This window comes from Poecile atricapillus, chromosome 19 (genome assembly GCF_030490865.1).
Source record: "Poecile atricapillus isolate bPoeAtr1 chromosome 19, bPoeAtr1.hap1, whole genome shotgun sequence".
Lineage (NCBI taxonomy): Eukaryota > Metazoa > Chordata > Aves > Passeriformes > Paridae > Poecile > Poecile atricapillus.
In genome coordinates, this window is record NC_081267.1 from 9453356 (window position 1) to 9472726 (window position 19371).

The 19371-nt window shown below is 49.1% G+C and overlaps 1 protein-coding gene and 1 pseudogene across 1 annotated transcript; one reads left to right on the forward strand and one right to left on the reverse strand.

The window, feature by feature from the left end:
- The window catches only part of LOC131586345 (uncharacterized), a 982094-nt pseudogene that overhangs the window by 573623 nt on the left and 389100 nt on the right, over positions 1-19371 (reverse strand).
- On the forward strand, positions 4668-5600 carry LOC131586412 (olfactory receptor 14J1-like). Its single transcript, XM_058853241.1, has one exon. It carries the CDS (start codon positions 4668-4670, stop codon positions 5598-5600), a length of 933 nt encoding a protein of 310 aa, XP_058709224.1.

The following is a 19371-nucleotide window of genomic DNA, read 5'->3' on the forward strand; positions in this document are numbered from 1 at the left end:
CAGCCCAGGCAGGGCTTTCACAGCCCCATTCCACACTCCATTTCCCACCTGGAGCCCCTGGTGCCTCTGAGTTCTGCTTCCCCAGCCCCAGGGACGCTCTCCTTGTCTGCCCATTCCCCCAGGGTCTCGGGGCAGGGATGGCCTCAGTGGGGGCTGCTGACATCCTCAGCAACTTGGAGGCTGCTGCTGCTGCTGAGTTTTATTTCTCCAGAGGCTTGTTCAGCCTTCAGCTCTTCAGCTCAGGAATTCAGTGCCCCAGGGCTCACTCACATTCAGAACACCTCAACAAGCCAAGCCCTTGGGAATAATTTGATTTAAGTTTTCAGATCTGATGAGGGCTGCCGTGGCACCCAAACCCAGCAGTGGGGTCAGTGCAGTGTCCACGACAACAGCCCCTTGCAATGGCCCAGTGCAGGTTGGGATGATAATCCACCCTCACAGCTGGCCCAGGGCAGCTCTGCAGTGCCCTTCCCCACAGCCTGTCTGCACAGAAACACTTCCAGGGCTCTCTGCATTTCCCTTCCCTCACTCTTGCCTCACTCACTCACCTCCCAACAACCCACTTGGTGCTTTCAGCTGCAAGGAGTTCAAAGCTTGTCTGTCCTTCAGCAGCTGCTCTAATTCTGCCTTCAGCCAACTCTGCATTTGTGTTTATTGTAGAACTCCCTGTGTGTCTGAAACATTCCTTGTGTGGTTCTGCCTTGGGGAAGGGGAACCTCCTTGGTGGCACCTTGTGCTTGGCACACACTTGAGGAGGGTGTCTGTTTTCCATGGGGAAACTCAGCAGTTTTAGATTGCTAAAATCAAAGAAGGAAAACCCCTCTTTGCCTGAGTACAGCCAGTTCTGTGAGCAAAGCAGGTCCCAGGGGAGTGAGGAGAGGCAGGATGGGGCTGGGGAATGTGGAGCAAGGTTGTCCACACTGGGTCAGACCTCAAGGCACAGCTTCTCTGACCTGGCCAGACCTCCTTAGGAGAGACCCTGGATCAATATCCATCACTGAATGCTGCAATCATCTCTGCTCTAAAGGGAACAGGAATAAAAGACACCCTTTAAAATAGGAATTCATATTTCTTAGAAGCTCTTTGAACTATTTCTCCATAATTATTGTAGGAAACTTTCCTAAGAACTGCACCAGACCAGAGGGAAATCAAGGCACAGCCATGGTTTGTTAGGACTTGCTTGATCCTAATGAGCCCCGTGGTGCATTTGGTGCTGAGCCCTTGAACCTCAGGAGATTGCACAAACCTTTCCAAGAGTCCAAGTCAGTGGAAAAGCCCAAAGTTTCTCGAAGCAGTAATGGGTGCCACTGAGGTCCATCCCCAACACAGGCTCCTCATGGACTCCTTGGAGGAGAGAACTGGAGGCCAGGATTGCACAAAAACCTCCCAGAGACTCAGTGTGGGAAGGAAAATCCAAAGTAGCTGAAAAAGCCCTGAGTATCTCAAAGTATTGATGAGCCCCACTGAGTGTCAATGCAAAGCTCCCAAGGGACTCGTTAAAGCAGATAATTGGGGCCATGATTGCACAAACTTCTCAGAGACTCAGGGTGGGAAGGAAAAAGGAAAGTACCTTAAGAACCTGAAGTACCTTGATGCATTAATGAGCCCCACTGAGTGTTGTTACTGACAAAGCCTCTCAAGGGACTAATTACAGCAGATAATTGGAGGCCAGGATTGCACAAACCTCTCAAAGACACCAAAGCAAAAGCCAAAGTCCTTTGAAAAAGCTGCAGTCCCTGGGAGCATGAAGGAGCCCCCCAGGGCCATTCCTGAGCAAGGCTCCCCAGGGACTCCTTCCAGCAGATCCCTGAGGCCACTGGCATGTGGGCTAGGGGGGATGCTGAGGGCAGGCCAAGGGGGTGACAGTGGCCAGCCTTGCTGGGGCTGTGCCAGGAGGCCCCAGGGCCTCAGGACAAGGTGTCTCCTCACAGCCCTTGCTGGCACAGCATTGGCTGCTGTGGCCCAGGGCACCAAGACTTGGCTTCTCTTTGTCCCCACCTGTCATCAGTGCCTCCAGTTCTCTGCTCTGCTTGGGGCCTGGGGACACTTTCTCAGCCAAGTCCCTCAGTGGGACCCATTAAAAGTGAAAGAAACTTTGGAGTTGGATTCTGACTTGGAGTTCTTGAGAGCTTTCTTCCCCTCCCTCTCAGGGACTGATGTTCAGGGCCTCAGCACAAAGCCCCAAGAGGCTCATTAAAGTCCTGCTGCTGTGTCTGTGCTGCTGAGCTGGGCTGGGCTCCTGGCACAGAGGCAGCTCCTGGAAACCAAGAAGAGCTTCAAAAGCACATTTCTCTTGCTGAGCAGCTCTTCTGCCAGCCCAGCAGGGCTGGGGCACTGCCTGCAGCCACCCTGGGCACAGCCCAGAGGCACAGAGAGCTTCAATCAGTCAGGGCTGGGAAGGTGCTGAGAAGTGCCTGGGGCAGAATCACTGCCAGCCCTTGACACAGGAAGCCTCTGGCTGCAGGACAATGCAGCTGCAGCTCCTGGAGGCATCTCCTCAAGCTGGAACATGCCAGTGCCTACAGACTCTGTGAGTACATTCTGTGCCTGTCTCTTGTGTAGAGCAGCCAGGGGTGCCCAGGGCTGTCCTGCAGAGCAGGGTCCTGCAGCCCAGGGTGCTGTGCTGGGGCAGGGACTCTGCTGCCTGCCAGGGACAGCTCTCAGCCGGCCCGGGGAGCTGCTCCCAGCGCTGGGGAGAAGCTGTGGGGGGAAGGAGCCACCCTGAGCAGGGCAGGTGCTGCTGCTGAGAGGGGCTGTGTGGGGCAGGGCTGCTCCCAGCTCCAGACCTGCCTGGGCACAGCTCTGGAGGACACTTCCCAAAAGAAGGTGAGACTCAGATTGCTGTCAAGATCAGGAGCTTTCCTGAGACTGTTTTCAATTTCTTGCTTTAAGCAGGGTGGGAAAGTTGAGAAGATGACAAAAAGACTTTTGCTTTTTATATATGTTTGATATACTTTTAGATCTGTAAACTGTTATTATATAGATATAAAATTAGAATCCTTAATTAACTCTATTAAACTACTATTATATACTTATATAACTATTATCCTTAATTAACTCTAGTATGTTTCCTAACCTTTCTCTTAGATTTTAGAACAATAATCTCATCTTCTAAATATATTTCTGAAATACTGTATAGTCTTATCATCAGGGAGAGGAGCTACAAGAAGAACATATTGTTTTTTAACCAGAATATGAACAGTCATAACAGAAAGTGGGGCAAAGTAGCCCTTGGACCTGCTCCAGTGGGTTGACCCTGGGGTGTGTAACTGGGGTAACTGAATCTTCTATTGAATGTTTCTGTTAAATATCATAATTAGTCAACCTTAATAAATTGTTGAAATAAGGGGCCGGGTGTCCCACATCTCCACTGGGATACCTGGAAGTTTCCAATAAAAGTCTGTTTCTTACTTTACTGTTCTAACACTGTTTCAAGGAGTTTTTTTCTCTTTTTATTTTAGATAACAAGGGGATGAGAGAAGCAGAAGAATTGTAATCCCAGAATCACAGGACATTCTGAGTTGAAAGTGACACACCAGGAATATCAAAGTGATGTTTGAACATTTATAGAGATGCCAGAATTGTAAGTTTGGGTGCTCAGTCTCTCTGCTGGGAGCCTCCTAAACAGCCTAAATGCACTGCTCTGATATTGTCATTGGTATCTGGGGCTCTCAGGGAGCCTCTGCCATCTGCAGCAGCTGAGTCAGGCCCTGCCCTTGGGATTGCTGCCAGGCAGGTGTGTCCATGGGAATGGGGTGTCCCAGCTTCCCTGTGACCTGTGGGGCTGTGGGCAAAGCAGTCCATGGGAAAGGGGAAGGAGCTGAGCCCCCTCCCTGAGATCCCATCATGGGCACACCTGGGGATCTCCTTGCTGTGTCCTTCCAAGCTCTGAGCTGCCCTCCTGGCTGCAAATCTGTGCCAGAGCCTCTCAGAGTTCCCTGAATGTCCCACAGGGAAGGGCAGAGATGCCACAGCTGAGGAAATGCTGTTGGCTCTGCCAAGGGAGCCGTGAGTGTCCTTGACAGAGGGGGGTGCTGAGCCCTTGCCCAGAGACCTTTAGAGAGAGTGAGACATTCAGGGATCCCTCTGCTCTGGGCAGGCTCTGGTTTATTCCAGGGTGACACAGGAGTGTGATTGTGCTCTGATTCCAGCCAAAGGTGCAAACCCAGGGCAGTTGGGAACAAGCCCATCCAGCCCCTCACCTTCCCTAAGCCACAGGGAATCCTTTGCCTCTCACATCTCTCGGTGGCAAACTCTGAGTGCAGCAGAAATGCTGGGGATTTCTGACCTCACAGAACCAGGAATGATTTGTGGGTAAGAAGACAATTCCTAAAAGCAACTCCTGCTATAATTTAGAAGTGTGTGTGCAGATGGCAACAAATCTTTCTGCATTAGGAGTGAATCCCCTAACAAATCCTGAATTTCCAGCCATGTCCCTCTCCTGCATGGCTACAAACCCAGGGCAGCAGGGCAGGGATGGCTCCTGGAGAGCCCCCAGGCACGGGCCTGGCTGCTCCTGGCACACTCAGACAGCACAGCTGGAGCTCAAGCGGGGACCTGGATGAAGTTTTCCCAGAGCAGGAACAAAGGTGGGTGAGTCCCAGCCTCTCCTGACTTGTCACTGCTCTTTTTCTTCATGAACAGGTCCCCATGTGCAGCCACAGCAAATGTCCAACAGCAGCTCCATCAGCCACTTCCTCCTGCTGGCATTGGCAGACACGCGGCAGCTGCAGCTCCTGCACTTCTGCCTCTTCCTGGGCATCTCCCTGGCTGCCCTCCTGGGCAACGGCCTCATCATCAGCGCCGTAGCCTGCAGCCACCACCTGCACAGCCCCATGTTCTTCTTCCTGCTCAACCTGGCCCTCACTGACCTGGGCTCCATCTGCACCACTGTGCCCAAAGCCATGCATAATTCCCTCTGGGGCACCAGAGACATCTCCTACACAGGATGTGTGGCACAGCTCTTTTTCTTTCTGTTCTTCATCTCAGCAGAGTTTTCCCTGCTGACCATCATGTGCTACGACCGCTACGTGTCCATCTGCAAACCCCTGCACTATGGGACCCTCCTGGGCAGCAGAGCTTGTGCCCACATGGCAGCAGCTGCCTGGGCCAGTGGCTTTCTTTATTCACTGCTGCACACGGCCAATACATTTTCCCTGCCCCTGTGCCATGGAAATGCCCTGGACCAGTTCTTCTGTGAAATCCCACAGATCCTCAAGCTCTCCTGCTCCAATTCCTACACTAGAGAACTTGGGCTCATTGCAGTCAGTGTCTGTTTGCTACTTGGCTGTTTTGTGTTCGTTGTTTTCTCCTATGTGCAGATCTTCAGGGCTGTGCTGAGGATCCCCTCTGAGCAGGGACGGCACAAAGCCTTTTCCACCTGCCTCCCTCACCTGGCCGTGCTCTCCCTAGTTATCAGCGCTGCAGCATTTGCCTACCTGAAGCCCCCCTCCATCTCCTCCCCATCCCTGGATCTGGCAGTGTCAATTCTGTACTCGGTGGTGCCTCCAGCCCTGAACCCCTTCATCTACAGCTTGAGGAACCAGGAGCTCAAGGCTGCAGTGTGGAGAATGATGACTGGATGGTATCAGAAACATTAAACTGCTGGCCAATTTTTGCAAATCACTTGTAATAAAAGTCACCTTTGATATTTCTTAATGGTTTAATTTTGAAGGATCTTTTCTGTTGTTTTACTTTTCAATATTGTCCACAATAAAATGTCATTATTTATGCCATTTCTCATTTTGTTTCTCCCTCCACCGTCCCTGTGGCCAGACTGTGCCAATGAGGAGCTGTGCTCTTGCTGGCTTTAAATGAAATAAAGGATCTCCCAGCAAAGTGTTCTCTAGAGATCCCCCTTTTGTTCTCTTCTCTGGAGCTGCAGCAGCAGTGTCTGTGTGCAGAGCTGGGGGCAGATCAGTGCTGGCACAGCAGCTGTGCCCAGGAGCAGCAGCACTTGGTGTTGCCAGTGCTGCTCCCGTGCCACTGCCCCGCTGCCCTCCTGGCCCTGGTGTTGCTGCAGGGCCTGAGTGCTCTCGGGGCCGGGCACAGCCCTGGGGGTGGCAGTGCCGGGGCTGCAGCAGGGACAGGCCATGGGCACTGCTGGGGCAGCGCTGACGCCTCAGGGCAGGGCCTGGGGGCTCCAGGCTCCTTGCCCAGGCTCTCTCAAGAACACGCCCAGGCCAAAGCTCAGCACAGAAAACCCCCGTGAGCAGCCCCAGGGTGGCCGTGGGCAGGCTGGGGGCAAACAGCATGGCTGGGGCTCTGCAAGGTCCCTGGGGGAGATGGGAAGGAGCAGCAGAGCAGGGGCTGATCCATCCCCGCTGCACTGGACACCCCAGGGCAGCGTCCCAGAGCGTCCTCATGGAGCTGCCAACAACATCCCCCCTGTGCAGCCCTGGCCTCTCCCCCAGCTCAGAGAGGTGCTGCATCCTTGCAGGCACATGTCATGAACAAAATCTCTCAATAAATCCACCCAGGATAAAATACTGTGATTAGTTAGGTACAGTTAATGTTCTTATCCCATTTGTAAACCTTGTATCCCTTGTTTACTCTGATGGTTATTAGTAATGTTAATTACTTCCCAGTTTCTGAAGTGTTTAAAGGTTCTTATGAGACATTCCTGTACCCTTTCCCCTTACTTCCCTGCTACCTTGTAACAGAGCTGCTCCCACGGGGGCTAAATCGAACTAACAAAAGCAACCCATTAGAAAGGTATGCCACAGAAGGAGGCAACTCCCATGGATGCTGTGCCACACTAGAACAAAGAAACTCCCAGGAAGCTGTGAAACCGAGTAATATACAAACTGAGGCATGCAGGACACCAAAACAATGAGCTAACAGAGGAATAAAAGGACAAGGAAACATATTCTAGGAAGCTATGATGAAAGATCATCTCCCTGCATCACCTAGGCCTGCTTAGAAACCATCTTCCTGCATCACCATGACCTAAAGAGGACTGGAAAGGACTGACGCCCCTAGACAGTGAGCCAAAACAACGCCTCCTGGCTACTCTCATGAGGATGGAAGCCCCAGCTCTGCAGTGTGTGCTGCAAAGCTGAATTGTGTCTCCTCTTTGGAGCTGACAGGACCCACCCGGAGCTCCTCCTGGAGCCCAGCGGACTCCAGCTCAGCGGGGGCTGGCAGCGGGGCATGGCTTAGGCTCGGCAAGGTGTGAGCAGCCGTGGTCCAGCCCAGCCTCAACCGGGGTCCCGCAGCCTCCCGTCCCCATCCAGTCACTGCCGGGGCTGACCCGACCCCACCAGGCCGAGCCTGTGCGATTCAGCCCTTCTGGGACACGGGGCCAGAAAGACTTCAGCCCTGAAGCAGCAGGCTTTGAGTTCAAGCCTTGGGAAGCGCTTGCCAAAGGCTTGATGGCAATTCATACGTTCATCAAGTCACCCCACTGAAAGTTATGTTTCTAGAATCTTCCCGTATCTCTCCCCCGACTGGTTGCAATTCGTCGCAGTATTTTGCATCTTTCTAACCCCAGTCTGTGTCTGGATCCATCCCCTCAGACTGCGCCCTCACACCTCCCCTAGATATTGTTGTGTCTGCCCCTAGTCCTGGTCTTTGCACTTTGCTCCTGTGCTGCGCAGGCTTTATGGGCCTCATCCCTACTTGATTTTCCTATTCCAGTTGGTTTTGGGGACTCCAGCGAACCCACTCCTTTAATTTCCTCCTCGGTTGCCCAGGTGTCAGGGGACCCTGAAGTTTTAAGGATTGTTGTGGCCACTGTCAGCACGACTGCAAGGGCCGCAGTGCAGCGGGGCCCGGCCCGACCGGCAGCTGGGTACCTCCTCAAAGGTGGAAGCAAGAGAGAGATTTCCTGGGCTTGCCTGTCTGCAAAATGTCAGTCTCACAGAGGTGGATCCAGCTTTTTAAATGCTTTAATAGGTAGTCAGTTCCCACAGCTAGCCAGCTCTTGGATTTTGCTTGGCACAGAGGCAGCTCTCGCTTAGCAGCTCCTCTCAGTAAAATCATTTCCATGGAGGGCTTCTTCCCTGCTCACCAAATAGAAATTCATGCAAAAGCAGCACAAACTGTTCTTCCTGTCCTCCTATATTTGCCAGAGAGTGCCTTTCAAAGGGATAATAATTGGGAGTGAGGGGGTTTACATTTTCCATTGCAAAGGAGTCTCCTGCCTCCCTTAGCAGGCCCCTGTCTTTCAAAGGAAGACACACACGGTCTCCTTTTGCACCTTCACTTGGCCCCAGGGGCTCCTGATCATTTGAAGGAGCGGCTCAGAAGAAGGGGCTGCAATCCCCCAAGACCTGGGCTGCTCCAGGCCGCTCCTGGTGCCTTGGGCTGTTGAAGGGGTGCTGGGTTGGCCTTTGTGACACAGGCATGGGGTGCCGGGGTGGCCTTTGTGACACGGGCACGGGGTGCCGAAGTGCCCTTTGTGACACAGGCACGGGGTGCTGGGTTGGCCTTTGTGACACAGACATGGGGTGCTGGGGTGGCTTTTGTGACACAGGCACGGGGTGCTGGGGTGGCCTTTGTGACACAGGCACCAGGTGCTGGGGTGGCCTTTGTGACACAGGCACGGGGTGCCAGGGTGGCCTTTGTGACACAGGCACAGGGTGCCGGGGTGGCCTTTGTGACACAGGCACGGGGTGCCAGGGTGCCCTTTGTGACACAGGCACAGGGTGCCGGGGTGGCCTTTGTGACACAGGCACGGGGTGCTGGGGTGGCCTTTGTGACAGGCATGGGGTGCTGGGGTGGCCTTTGTGACACAGGCACGGGGTGCTGGGGTGGCCTTTGTGACACAGGCACGGGGTGCTGGGGTGCCCTTTGTGACACAGGCACAGTGCGTCAGGGGCCATGGTGACGCGGGACCTTGCGGTGCCCAAAGTCCATTGTGACATTGTTGCCATTTGATTCAATAAACTGTATTATTAAGGTAGTAGCAAACGTTAACAGTTAGCATTAGTTGACATTAGTAGTAGTTATGCTAAGGCTTGGTAGGCCGCATGTAACCTGCAGATGAACTGTATAGCGGAATTTGCAATGTAAGTAGTGTCACTAGGAGATAATCCAGGAATGCACCTGTTGGCAAGATTTAAATGTCAGAGAGATAATCGTACCTGGTAGTGGAAGGAAAGTAATAAATTGTGATAATGAAGAAATCACGTCAAAAACATATAAAAACCCTGTGATTTTTCTGTGAAATGGGGCTCTGTCTTTGGATGCTAGTCCACAGGCTCCTGGGCCCTAAATAAAGCACCGCATAAACGACTTCGGTTGTTTGTGTTTTCTTCGGATCGGGCAACAGTTTTCTGGCGACCGCGGCAGGACTCCGAAGGTGGCTGGGGCGGTTCGCGTTCTGATCCACTCCACGCCGGCACCGAGTGATTCTCGGGGAGTCATCGGTTCGTGCCCGACCCCCGCACCTGGCGGACGACTGCGAAAGGTAAGCCCGAAGGTGCTTTATTTTTCTGGTTCTGGTTTGGGTGCCTGCTCATAAGACGAGGCGGCGATCCTCGCAGAGTTGGGCTAAGACGTCTGGTTGGTAAGCCTAGGCGCCGGCTGTCAGACGCGGCGAAAGCTGCGCAGGTCCGGCACTTGCCCCTCGCGGCGTCGAGAAGCGGCAAGTTGGATTGGTCTGGTATTTATTTGGTATTTAATCCCTTTTATTTGCTGTATGTGGTTTGCTTAAATTTGTGTAAATATTGATTGTGGTTTTGTATATTGCTGCTTATTGGTTGATATGATAGTGTGTTGTTGAATTATTGTTTAGGTGTCTGTAAGTCGTTGCTGCTAAAAGTGAAACTACCTCAGTATTGGAGAGATTGTGTGTGAGTGTGTGGTATGATAGATTTTGTTAGGCTGTCAGTATGGATTGTGGTTTTTATTGTTTTGTATATTGCTGCATATTGGTTGTTGGTATTGGTTACTGAGTTTTTGTACGGCTGTAAGTAAGGTTCAAAATGGCATTTAAGGCACTTAAATTTATGGTTCAGTCTGATAAGTCTGTGGTTCAATCTGATAAAGGTATCCCAGAAAATACCCCGCTGGGATGTTTACTAAAGAGGTGGAAAAGTGAAGGGTTTTTCCAGGAGATGAGTAAAGATAAAATGATTGATTATTGTAATCATTGGTGGCCTGAATATAAGCGACAGGGGCCGTCATGGCCAGAGAATGGTACTGTGGACTTTGACACCATAAATTCGTTAATGCGCTATTTGGAGGACAGTGAAAAATGGGATGAAATACAGTATTTAGACTTGTTCCATTTACTGCGTCGTAAAAAGGAGTGGCAAACCGAGTGCGGAATACTGGAGATGAAAGAATCCGAGTGCGGGGGGGAGAGGTGCTGTAAAAAGGAATCTAAATGTGTGCGGTGTTTAGCTTTAAAATCCCGGCCAGAAGAAGATTTGTCTTTACTGGTGTCACCAGGCGCGCCTTCCACCGCACCCCTCCCTTCTGCTTCACCCCTTCCTACCGCTTCACCCCTCCCTTCTGCCTCACTTCATCCCTCGCTGTATCCACCGTTACCTGAAAGTAGTTCGGAGGAGGAGGATGGGGAGGATGAGGAGGCGACGAACATTACAGTGGCACCCGAGAATACTAAAAAGGTTGCTATACGTCTTCCAATCCCTTCCCCGCGAAATACTCCCCTCGCGGCACGAACCAGACAGGGACGTAAAAATCATGGGGGACCCCAGTTAATCGCCCCTTTAAGGGAAGCAGTGAGACCCCAAAAAGAGAAAGTGGTTGTAAAAGTACCTATCTCTCCAGGAGATTTGGTGATTTGGAAGCAGTCAGCAGGTAATTACCGTGAGAATCCTGAAAAGGTGGCACGGGTGGTTAAGATGATTGTTAGAACTCAGAACCCGGACTGGAATGACATGCAGGTTTTATTAGATACCCTAATGGATTCCACGGAGAAAGAGATGGTGTTGCGGGCAATGAAAGAGCGTGCTCGGGAAATGATTAGACTGTATTGAGCTGGGGGAACTGTGAGTGACTTGGTTCCGAGTGATGATCCGGGATGGGACCCGAACAAGGTTGAAGGGATGGAATCTATCAGGGCGTACCAGGAGTTGTTGGTGGAAGGAATCAGGACCGGGATGCCTAAAACACTAAATTGGTCAAGGTTGTATTTGGTCAAGCAGGATAAGAATGAATCTCCTTCGGCATTTTTAGGACGCCTTAAGGAGACTGCTAGTCGCTTCACTGATTTAGATATCGACAGTGAAGCAGGAAAGTTGCAGCTTGCTTTAATCTTTTTGGGTCAGGCACAGGAAGATATACGTAAGAAACTGCAGAAATTAGAAGGTCAGGATACTCGGGATTTGGATAAAATGCTAGAAGTGGCTTGGAAGGTTTATAATAACAGAGAAAAAGAAACGGCCAAGAAACAGCAGGCGAATCTATTAGCTATAATGCAGCAAGCCGGTGATAGAGGAGGAGGCAGAGGTGGTTTTGGGCGCGGTTGTGGCTCTGGATGTGGCAGGGCAGGATTCCAGAATGTTAAATTTGGAGGACGGGGGATGGCCCCTCCTGGTCCCCAACAAGGAGGGATTGCTCCCAATGAATGCACGTTCTGTCGTCAGATAGGACACTGGAAGAATGAGTGCCCAGTGAAAGCTGGACTGGGAGGAATGCCAGTGAATGGATCAACAGGTTACTCCGTGACTCCGGAAGGTGGCGCCCAAGCATTTGTGTTGGGGAATTATCAGAATCAAAGCTGACTAGAACAGGATTTGAAGGTCAGGATTGATATTGATGGGGGGGACGGGAGTGTGTCGTGGGTATGAGGGCAACGCATTCAGTATCCACGATAAACTCTTGTTCTTTCCCATTAGTGATACTACTATACAGGTGGTGGGAGCAACGGGACAATTAGAAGAAAGACCCTTCTTACAACCATTAAATTTGAGATTTAGAGAAAAGAATTCGGGTGTGGTTCTGACATTTAATGATGACAACAAGGCAGAGATTTGTTGTCATTGTTGAATTTCAGAATTATATTCGAAAACGGGAGAGTAAAATTGGAAGCACAAAGAATTTTGCAGGAATGTGAATCAGACTTTAACACTCCTATTTTTCCAGTTAGGAAACCGAATGGTAAGTATCGGCTAGTGCAAGATTTAAGGGCAATTAATAATATTGTCAAAGACATTCACCCAGTGGTTGCCAATCCGTATACTCTATTAACATCTGTGTCAGAAAAATTTAAATGGTTCTCTGTTATTGATTTGAAAGATGCTTTCTTCTGCATCCCTCTGGCATTGGAGAGTAGGAAATATTTCGCATTTGAATGGGAAAATCCTGACACTGGAAGGAAGAGACAGCTCACCTGGTCTCGACTGCCGCAAGGATTCAAAAACAGCCCTACAATATTTGGAAATCAATTGGCAAAGGAATTAGAAGAGTGGAAGACTGCTGAGGTAAGAGAGTTACCCTCCTCTTATGTTGTTCTCCAGTATGTGGATGATATCTTTTTGGCAACAAAAGAAAAAGGATTGTGCCTGAAATTGACTATTGCTCTGTTGAATATGTTGGGCCAGGCTGGCTACCGAGTGTCAAAAGAAAAAGCACAGCTAATAAAAGAGAGTGTAATATACTTGGGATGTGAGATCACCCAAGGCCAGAGACGATTGGGAGTCAATCGAGTGGAAGCTATTTGTGCTATTCCCCTTCCCAGGAACCATCAGGAACTAAGGTCTTTTCTGGGAATGGTGGGATGGTGCAGGCTGTGGATTCTGAATTTTGGACTTCTAGCTAAACCATTATATGAAGCTCTGAAAGAACCGCAGTTGAGCTGGGATCGACCGAGGAAAAAGGCCTTTGAAGACTTGAAACAGGCATTGAGGGAAGCTCCAGCATTAGGCCTTCCAGATTTAAATAAAGACTTTCAGTTGTATGTAAATGAGAGAGAGAAACTGGCACTGGGAGTGCTAACTCAGAGACTTGGTTCATGGAAATGCCCGGTAGGGTATTTTTCGAAACAACTAGATACAGTAAGTGCTGGTTGGCCGTCATGCTTGCGGGCAGTTACGGCCACAGTGATCCTCATCCAGGAAGCCAGGAAATTAACTTTGGGCAGGAAAATAGAGGTATTTGTGCCTCACATGGTACTGGCAGTCCTGGAACAAAAGGGGGGACACTGGCTTTCATCCAGCAGGATGCTGCAATACCAAGCAATCCTGAGAGAACAAGATGATGTGGATCTAAAAATGACTAATCATGTTAACCCAGCAGAATTTCTCCGCAGTGAGCAGGAAGAAGGAGAATTGGCACATGACTGCATGGAAGTGATTGAACAAGTGCATGCCAGCCGAATGGATTTGAAAGATGTTCCAATGGAAGATCCGGATTGGGAACTGTTTACCGACGGGTCCAGCTTCGTAGAAAATGGTACCAGGTATGCGGGATATGCGGCGGTAACAGTTACCACTGTAGTGGAAGCAAAGGCCTTGGTCCCTGGAACGTCAGCTCAGCGAGCTGAGATCATTGGACTCACTAGAGCCCTAATATTAAGTTCCGGAAAGAAAGTGAATATATGGACTGATTCTAAATATGCTTTCGGGGTTGTGCATATTCATGGTGCCCTGTGGAAAGAACGAGGGTTATTGAACTTTCAGGGAACTACCATCAAATATAGAACTGAAATTCTAGCCTTGCTAGATGCAGTACACCAACCTGAAAAGGTTGCAATAATGTATGTGAGAGGTCACCAGAAGGAAGAAGGAAAAATATATCGAGGAAACAGATTGGCTGATATTACAGCACGAGAAGTGGCCAGAGAAGTGTGGACCCAAATGGCCCTGATACCCACTAAGGTGAGTCCTGTAACTCCACATTTGACTCAAGAACCGAAGTATTCCCCGGATGATGAAAAACTAGCATCACTGCTGAAAGCGCAAAAGAATGCAACTGGATGATATGTAACAGGCATGGGACAAGTTGTGGTTCCCACCCGAATTATGAGAGCCATCTTAGAGACTGAACATAATAAATGCCATTGGGGAGCAGAAGCATTGGTAAAATTTCTAAAGAAAGAAGTAATTTCTAACCAGATGTTAACATTGGCAAAACGGGTGAATGCCACGTGTCCCACTTGTTTGAAGAATAACCCAATAGTTAGGAAGCAGATCCAGTTGGGGAAATTACAAGTGGGACCAGAATCAGGGGACTACTGGCAAGTAGATTTTTCAGAATTACCGAAAGCACAGAACTTCAAGTATCTTTTAGTGTATGTATGCACTTTCTCAGGATGGCCTGAAGCCTTTCCTTGTCGAACCAATCAGGCAAAGGAAGTAGTCAAAACACTGTTGAAAGAAATCATTCCAAGATTTGGGGTACCGTTAGGATTATCATCAGATAGAGGCCCACACTTTGTAGCAGGAATAGTACAAGAGGTGGCCAGGATGTTAGATATATCTTGGGACTTACACACCCCTTGGCGACCTCAATCGAGTGGTCAGGTAGAGCGGATGAATCAGACCCTCAAGGGACAAATTAAGAAAATTTGCCAAGAGGCAAAAATACAGTGGCCACAGGCATTGCCATTGGCATTGCTCAGAATCAGAATCAAACCTAGGGAGCGAGTAGGTGTCAGTCCATATGAAATCCTGTATGGAAAACCATATCATGCTAATGTATTGAAAGGAGATTTGCACGTGCAGGGTGATCAGACAATATTTAGTTATATCATGTCACTAAACAAAACTCTTAATGCTTTAAGGGGAACCTTGCAGTGGAACTGACCTTTACCACTGGAAAATCCGGTGCATGACATTCAACCAGGAGATCAAGTGTATGTGAAGAATTGGTCCACCCACCCTTTGAAGGAGACATGGGACGGGCCCCGCCAAGTGATCCTGACAACCTACACTGCAGTAAAGGTCGAAGGAATCGACTCATGGATCCACTACACCTGAGTCAAGAAAGTCCCTGTACAATGGGAGACTCAGATAGTCTCTCCAACACGGGTGATATTTCGCAAAAAGTAGCTGTCTTGGTTCTAGAAGACAGGTGTCTGCTAGGGAGAGCAGGAGCCTCCCTTGCGATGAAAAGAATGTAGACCCCCTCCCTCCGAATTATTATAATTTTGAAATCAAAGGGTTTTCAGGCAGCGATCTGGGGATAGGAATAACAGTTCTTTACTAGTATAACCAGGTAAACAAACAAACAATAACTACAGCAATAACAAGAAAACAGAACCAGGGACCCCGGGACAGCTTTCTCGGCTGAGACGGGATGGAGGAGAGGCTTTGTTTTCACAAACCCCTCGGGCAGTCAGTCCCGGTGCTCCTGCAGGGCTCTGAGGAACAGTCGGCTGGAACAGCAGGGACGAGCTGCGATCCTGGGCTGGTGGATGAGGTGTATCAGCAGCTCCACGGCGATGCCTGGCAGGACAGGGGGTGCGAGGCCACCAACCAAAGAGGGGAGAAGGAGAGGCAGCAGCTCCGCGACCCAGCGCACGAACGTCCTTCTTCCCCGAAGCCGAGGAAAAAAAAGCCAGCCAAAAACTTTCCCCACCCTCCTTTTCTGTCCCCTTCCCCGCCACCCTGGGCCCGGCTACTCTTTGTCCTTTGTGAGCACCCTTAAGTACCGGTAGTTAGGCTTCCCAGCACATAATGGGTAAAAATTCCCACCTAACCCTCAACAGTAGCCCTCTTGATTAAGGCAGCCCTTTTGATTGTATTGTTACTGGTAATAACGAAACCCATTCTTGTTAACAGCTCTATTGTGGTTGCAGTTACCAAATCAGTGGTTGGTGTTATGGAAAGAATGGATGTGAACCTGACCTGTTCTGTAATGAATGACCAGAAAGCTGAAGTCCGGAATATACAGGCAACCTGGAAGAAAGGTCCTGATTATCCAGAAGCAAATATTGTCACAGTTTGGGATAAGGATGCACAAAAAGGAAACACCACATTACAACTGAAGCGAGTAAGCCAAGAAGATATGGCAGTATACATGTGCATTGTAAAATCCCGGAAAAGTTTTGATTACAAGCAAGTTAAATTGAGAGTAGTGCCCTGGAGATTGAGGAATGATACCCCATCCCAGGAATCTGTAGAAGTGAAACCCACCTGGGCTGTACAGGACATGTGGGATGGATCTCTTTTGAAGGTAAACTGCTCATTTGTGTTAAAACGAAAATGTGGCCTGGGATTGCGAGTTGAATGGTGGAAAGAAAACAACCAAAGGTCATGGGATAAAACAGATCAAGAAGTTAGCTGGTGGGAACAGTCTGGGAACGGTATGGGATGGTTGAATATTAGTAATCCTCAAATTGGCTCTTTTGAAGGGAAGTATTTGTGTTTAGTAATGTGTGAAGTTGAGGCTGATTATGGGATAAGGATAGTGGAAGCTGAGTTGCGTCTACAACATGAAGTCAGGCCCACTCACATAGTAGGAAGGAAGCATAGAGAGCCGAGAGATACAGGAGTAGCTGGGTCTCAAAGTCACGAACAGGAGAATTTAGTGGTAGGGTTGATTAGAGATTTTGGAAAAGTCCAAAATGTGTCCCGAATAACAGCTTGCTTACCCCTCCCACAAGCAGCAGGAGAACCAATTCCGTGAAGAATAATTCCCATTCCATTATTACCTGAGACGGTGGACAACATATCTACAGTATGTCAAAAGACTGTCCAAAGAGTAGCCGCCCGACCTGAAGAAGATTGTATGAAACTGCCCAACAGCCAATTTACCCGCATAAGAGGGTTTAGTGATGTGGGGTGGTGTAAGTATGATGAGTTACAAGATTGTCAAAACACTACGAGCCAAACTACGTTGTGGGATGAGTGGAAAACCGTATGGGGTCCGAGTTTATTGGAACATTATAGTTATATTGGAGCAGTGGATTGGTGCATACAATGGACAGGAAGTAAAAATCAAACCCCGGAAGAAGTCTATAGAACAGGGACCTCTACAAGAGACATTAAAGCAGCTAAAGAAAATTGGAATTGTACTAAAGTCATTACATGTGATACCCCTGGAAGCCAGATTGGCCTGGCTCCTCTTAGAGTACTACTCAAGTGGGGATGTGAATGCAGGAAATTTAATCATACAATTACAGGAGAAGCATCCGGCAACAGTGGAATCAGACGAGCGGTAAGTTGTAGAGTTACTACTGTTAAAAGTCCAGGAAATTTAGTTTGGGTAATGGGACATGGACAATGGACTACGCACATTCCTATAGATGGGCCTGTGACACAAATCACTCTGGGAGTCCCGACACTCTGCCCCCTTTGGAAACAATCGGAATTAAAATCTAAACGAAAGAAAAGAGAAGTGGATGAACTCGCTGAACTAGAAGATGAATGGCATGAACCTGATGGTGGAGTTAAATTTGGGTGGGCTTTAGAATCACTATTTGCACCTATAGCCTCCTATAGGAACAGAGAAATGCTTTACAAATTGCTAGGGCAGACTGAGAGATTAGCAGCAGCCACTAAGAAAGGATTTAAAGACATGAATCTGCAATTACAAACCACATCCCAAATGACTTTACAGAACAGGATGGCACTGGATATGCTATTATTAAAAGAGCACGGGGTGTGTCAGTATCTAAAAAGGAAAATTGACCATTGCTGCATCCATATTCCAAACGTGACCATTGAAGTAGAAAAAGACATTTCTCAATTGGAAATGATTGAATCCAAAACAAAAGGAATTGAAAAAGAAGCACAACATAATTGGATCGGAGCAATATTTGAGTCTTTAGGACTTCAGGTTTCTGGATGGGTTTCATCAGTGATACAGTACATTCTGTTATTTGCAGTCTTGTTACTAATCATTTGGTTAGCTTATAAGTGTGTTTTAGGAGTCGTCGAAAAAGAAACAAGACGCACCAGAAGAGTGATAAAAGCCTTGGCAAGAACCAATGAGATACGTCTCAATGAAAGACGCCGACCTCCCCCGAAATATGAAGATGTCGTTGGGCAAGATAATCCAGCATTTGAGAGAACCCACGAGGACTAAGGGTTGAGCATTCTTGCAGAAGATTGAAGAATGCTCAAAAGGGGGGAAATTGTTGCCATTTAATTCAATAAAATGCAATATTAAGATAGTAGCAAACCTTAACAGTTAGCATTAGTTGACATTAGTAGTAGTCATGCTAAGGCTTGGTAGGCCGCATGTAACCTGCAGATGAACTGTATAGCAGATATTGCAATGTAAGCAGTGTAACTAGGAGATAATCTAAGGAATGTACCTGTTGGCAGAATTTAAAGGTTAAAGAGATAATCGTACCAAGTAGTGAAAGTTTGTGATGATGAAGAAATCATGTAGAAAACATATAAAAATCCTGTGATTTTTCTGAGAAATGGGGCTCTGTCTTTGGACGCTAGTCCACAGGCTCCCGGGCCCTCAATAAAGCACCGCATAAACGACTTCGGTTGTTTGTGTTTTCTTCGGATCGGGCAACATCTCTACCCTGATGGCCTGAGGCATCATGGGCCCATCGAGCTAGGAACAACTCTCCCTTGTGTTGCCAATCTAAGTCTATCTTTGACACCTCTATCTTTGCAGCCTGATCCACCTGCTCATTGTTTCGGTGCTCTTCATTAGCCCTACTCTTGGGGACATGGGCATCTACATGACGGACCCTCACAGACAGTTTCTCTACCCTGGTGGCGATGTCTTTCCACTCATCAGCAGCCCAGATTGGCTTTCCTCTGCATTGCCAGTTGGCCTTTTTCCACCTTTCCAGCCATCCCCACAGAGCATTGGCTACCATCCATGAACCAGTGCAGAGGTAGAGCTTTGGCCACTTCTCTCTTTCAGCAATGTCCAGGGCCAGTTGAACAGCTTTGAGTTCAGCAAGTTGGCTTGATCCACCTTCTCCTTCAGTGGCCTCTGCGACCTGTCGTGTGGGGCTCCATACGGCTGCTTTCCACTTCCGGTTCATCCCTACGATGCGACAGGAACCATCAGTGAACAGAGCGTAGCGTGTTTCTTCTGCTGGCAGTTGGTTGTACGGTGGAGCTTCTTCAGCCCGTGTCACTTGTTCCTGCTCCTCTTCATCAGTAAGACCAAAGTTTTCACCTTCCGGCCAGTTTGTAATTATCTCCAAAATCCCAGGGCGATTTGGGTTTCCAATACGGGCGCGCTGCGTGATGAGGGCGATCCACTTGCTCCATGTAGCGTCGGTGGCGTGGTGGGTAGCAGGAACCTTTCCTTTAAACATCCACCCCAGCACTGGCAGTCGGGGTGCCAGGAGGAGTTGTGCTTCTGTGCCAATCACTTCTGAGGCGGCTTGGACTCCTTCATAGGCAGCTAAGATTTCCTTCTCTGTGGGAGTGTAGTTGGCTTCGGACCCTCTGTAGCTTCGGCTCCAGAATCCCAGTGGTCGGCCTCGAGTCTCCCCAGGCACTTTCTGCCAAAGGCTCCAGGACAAACCATTGTTCC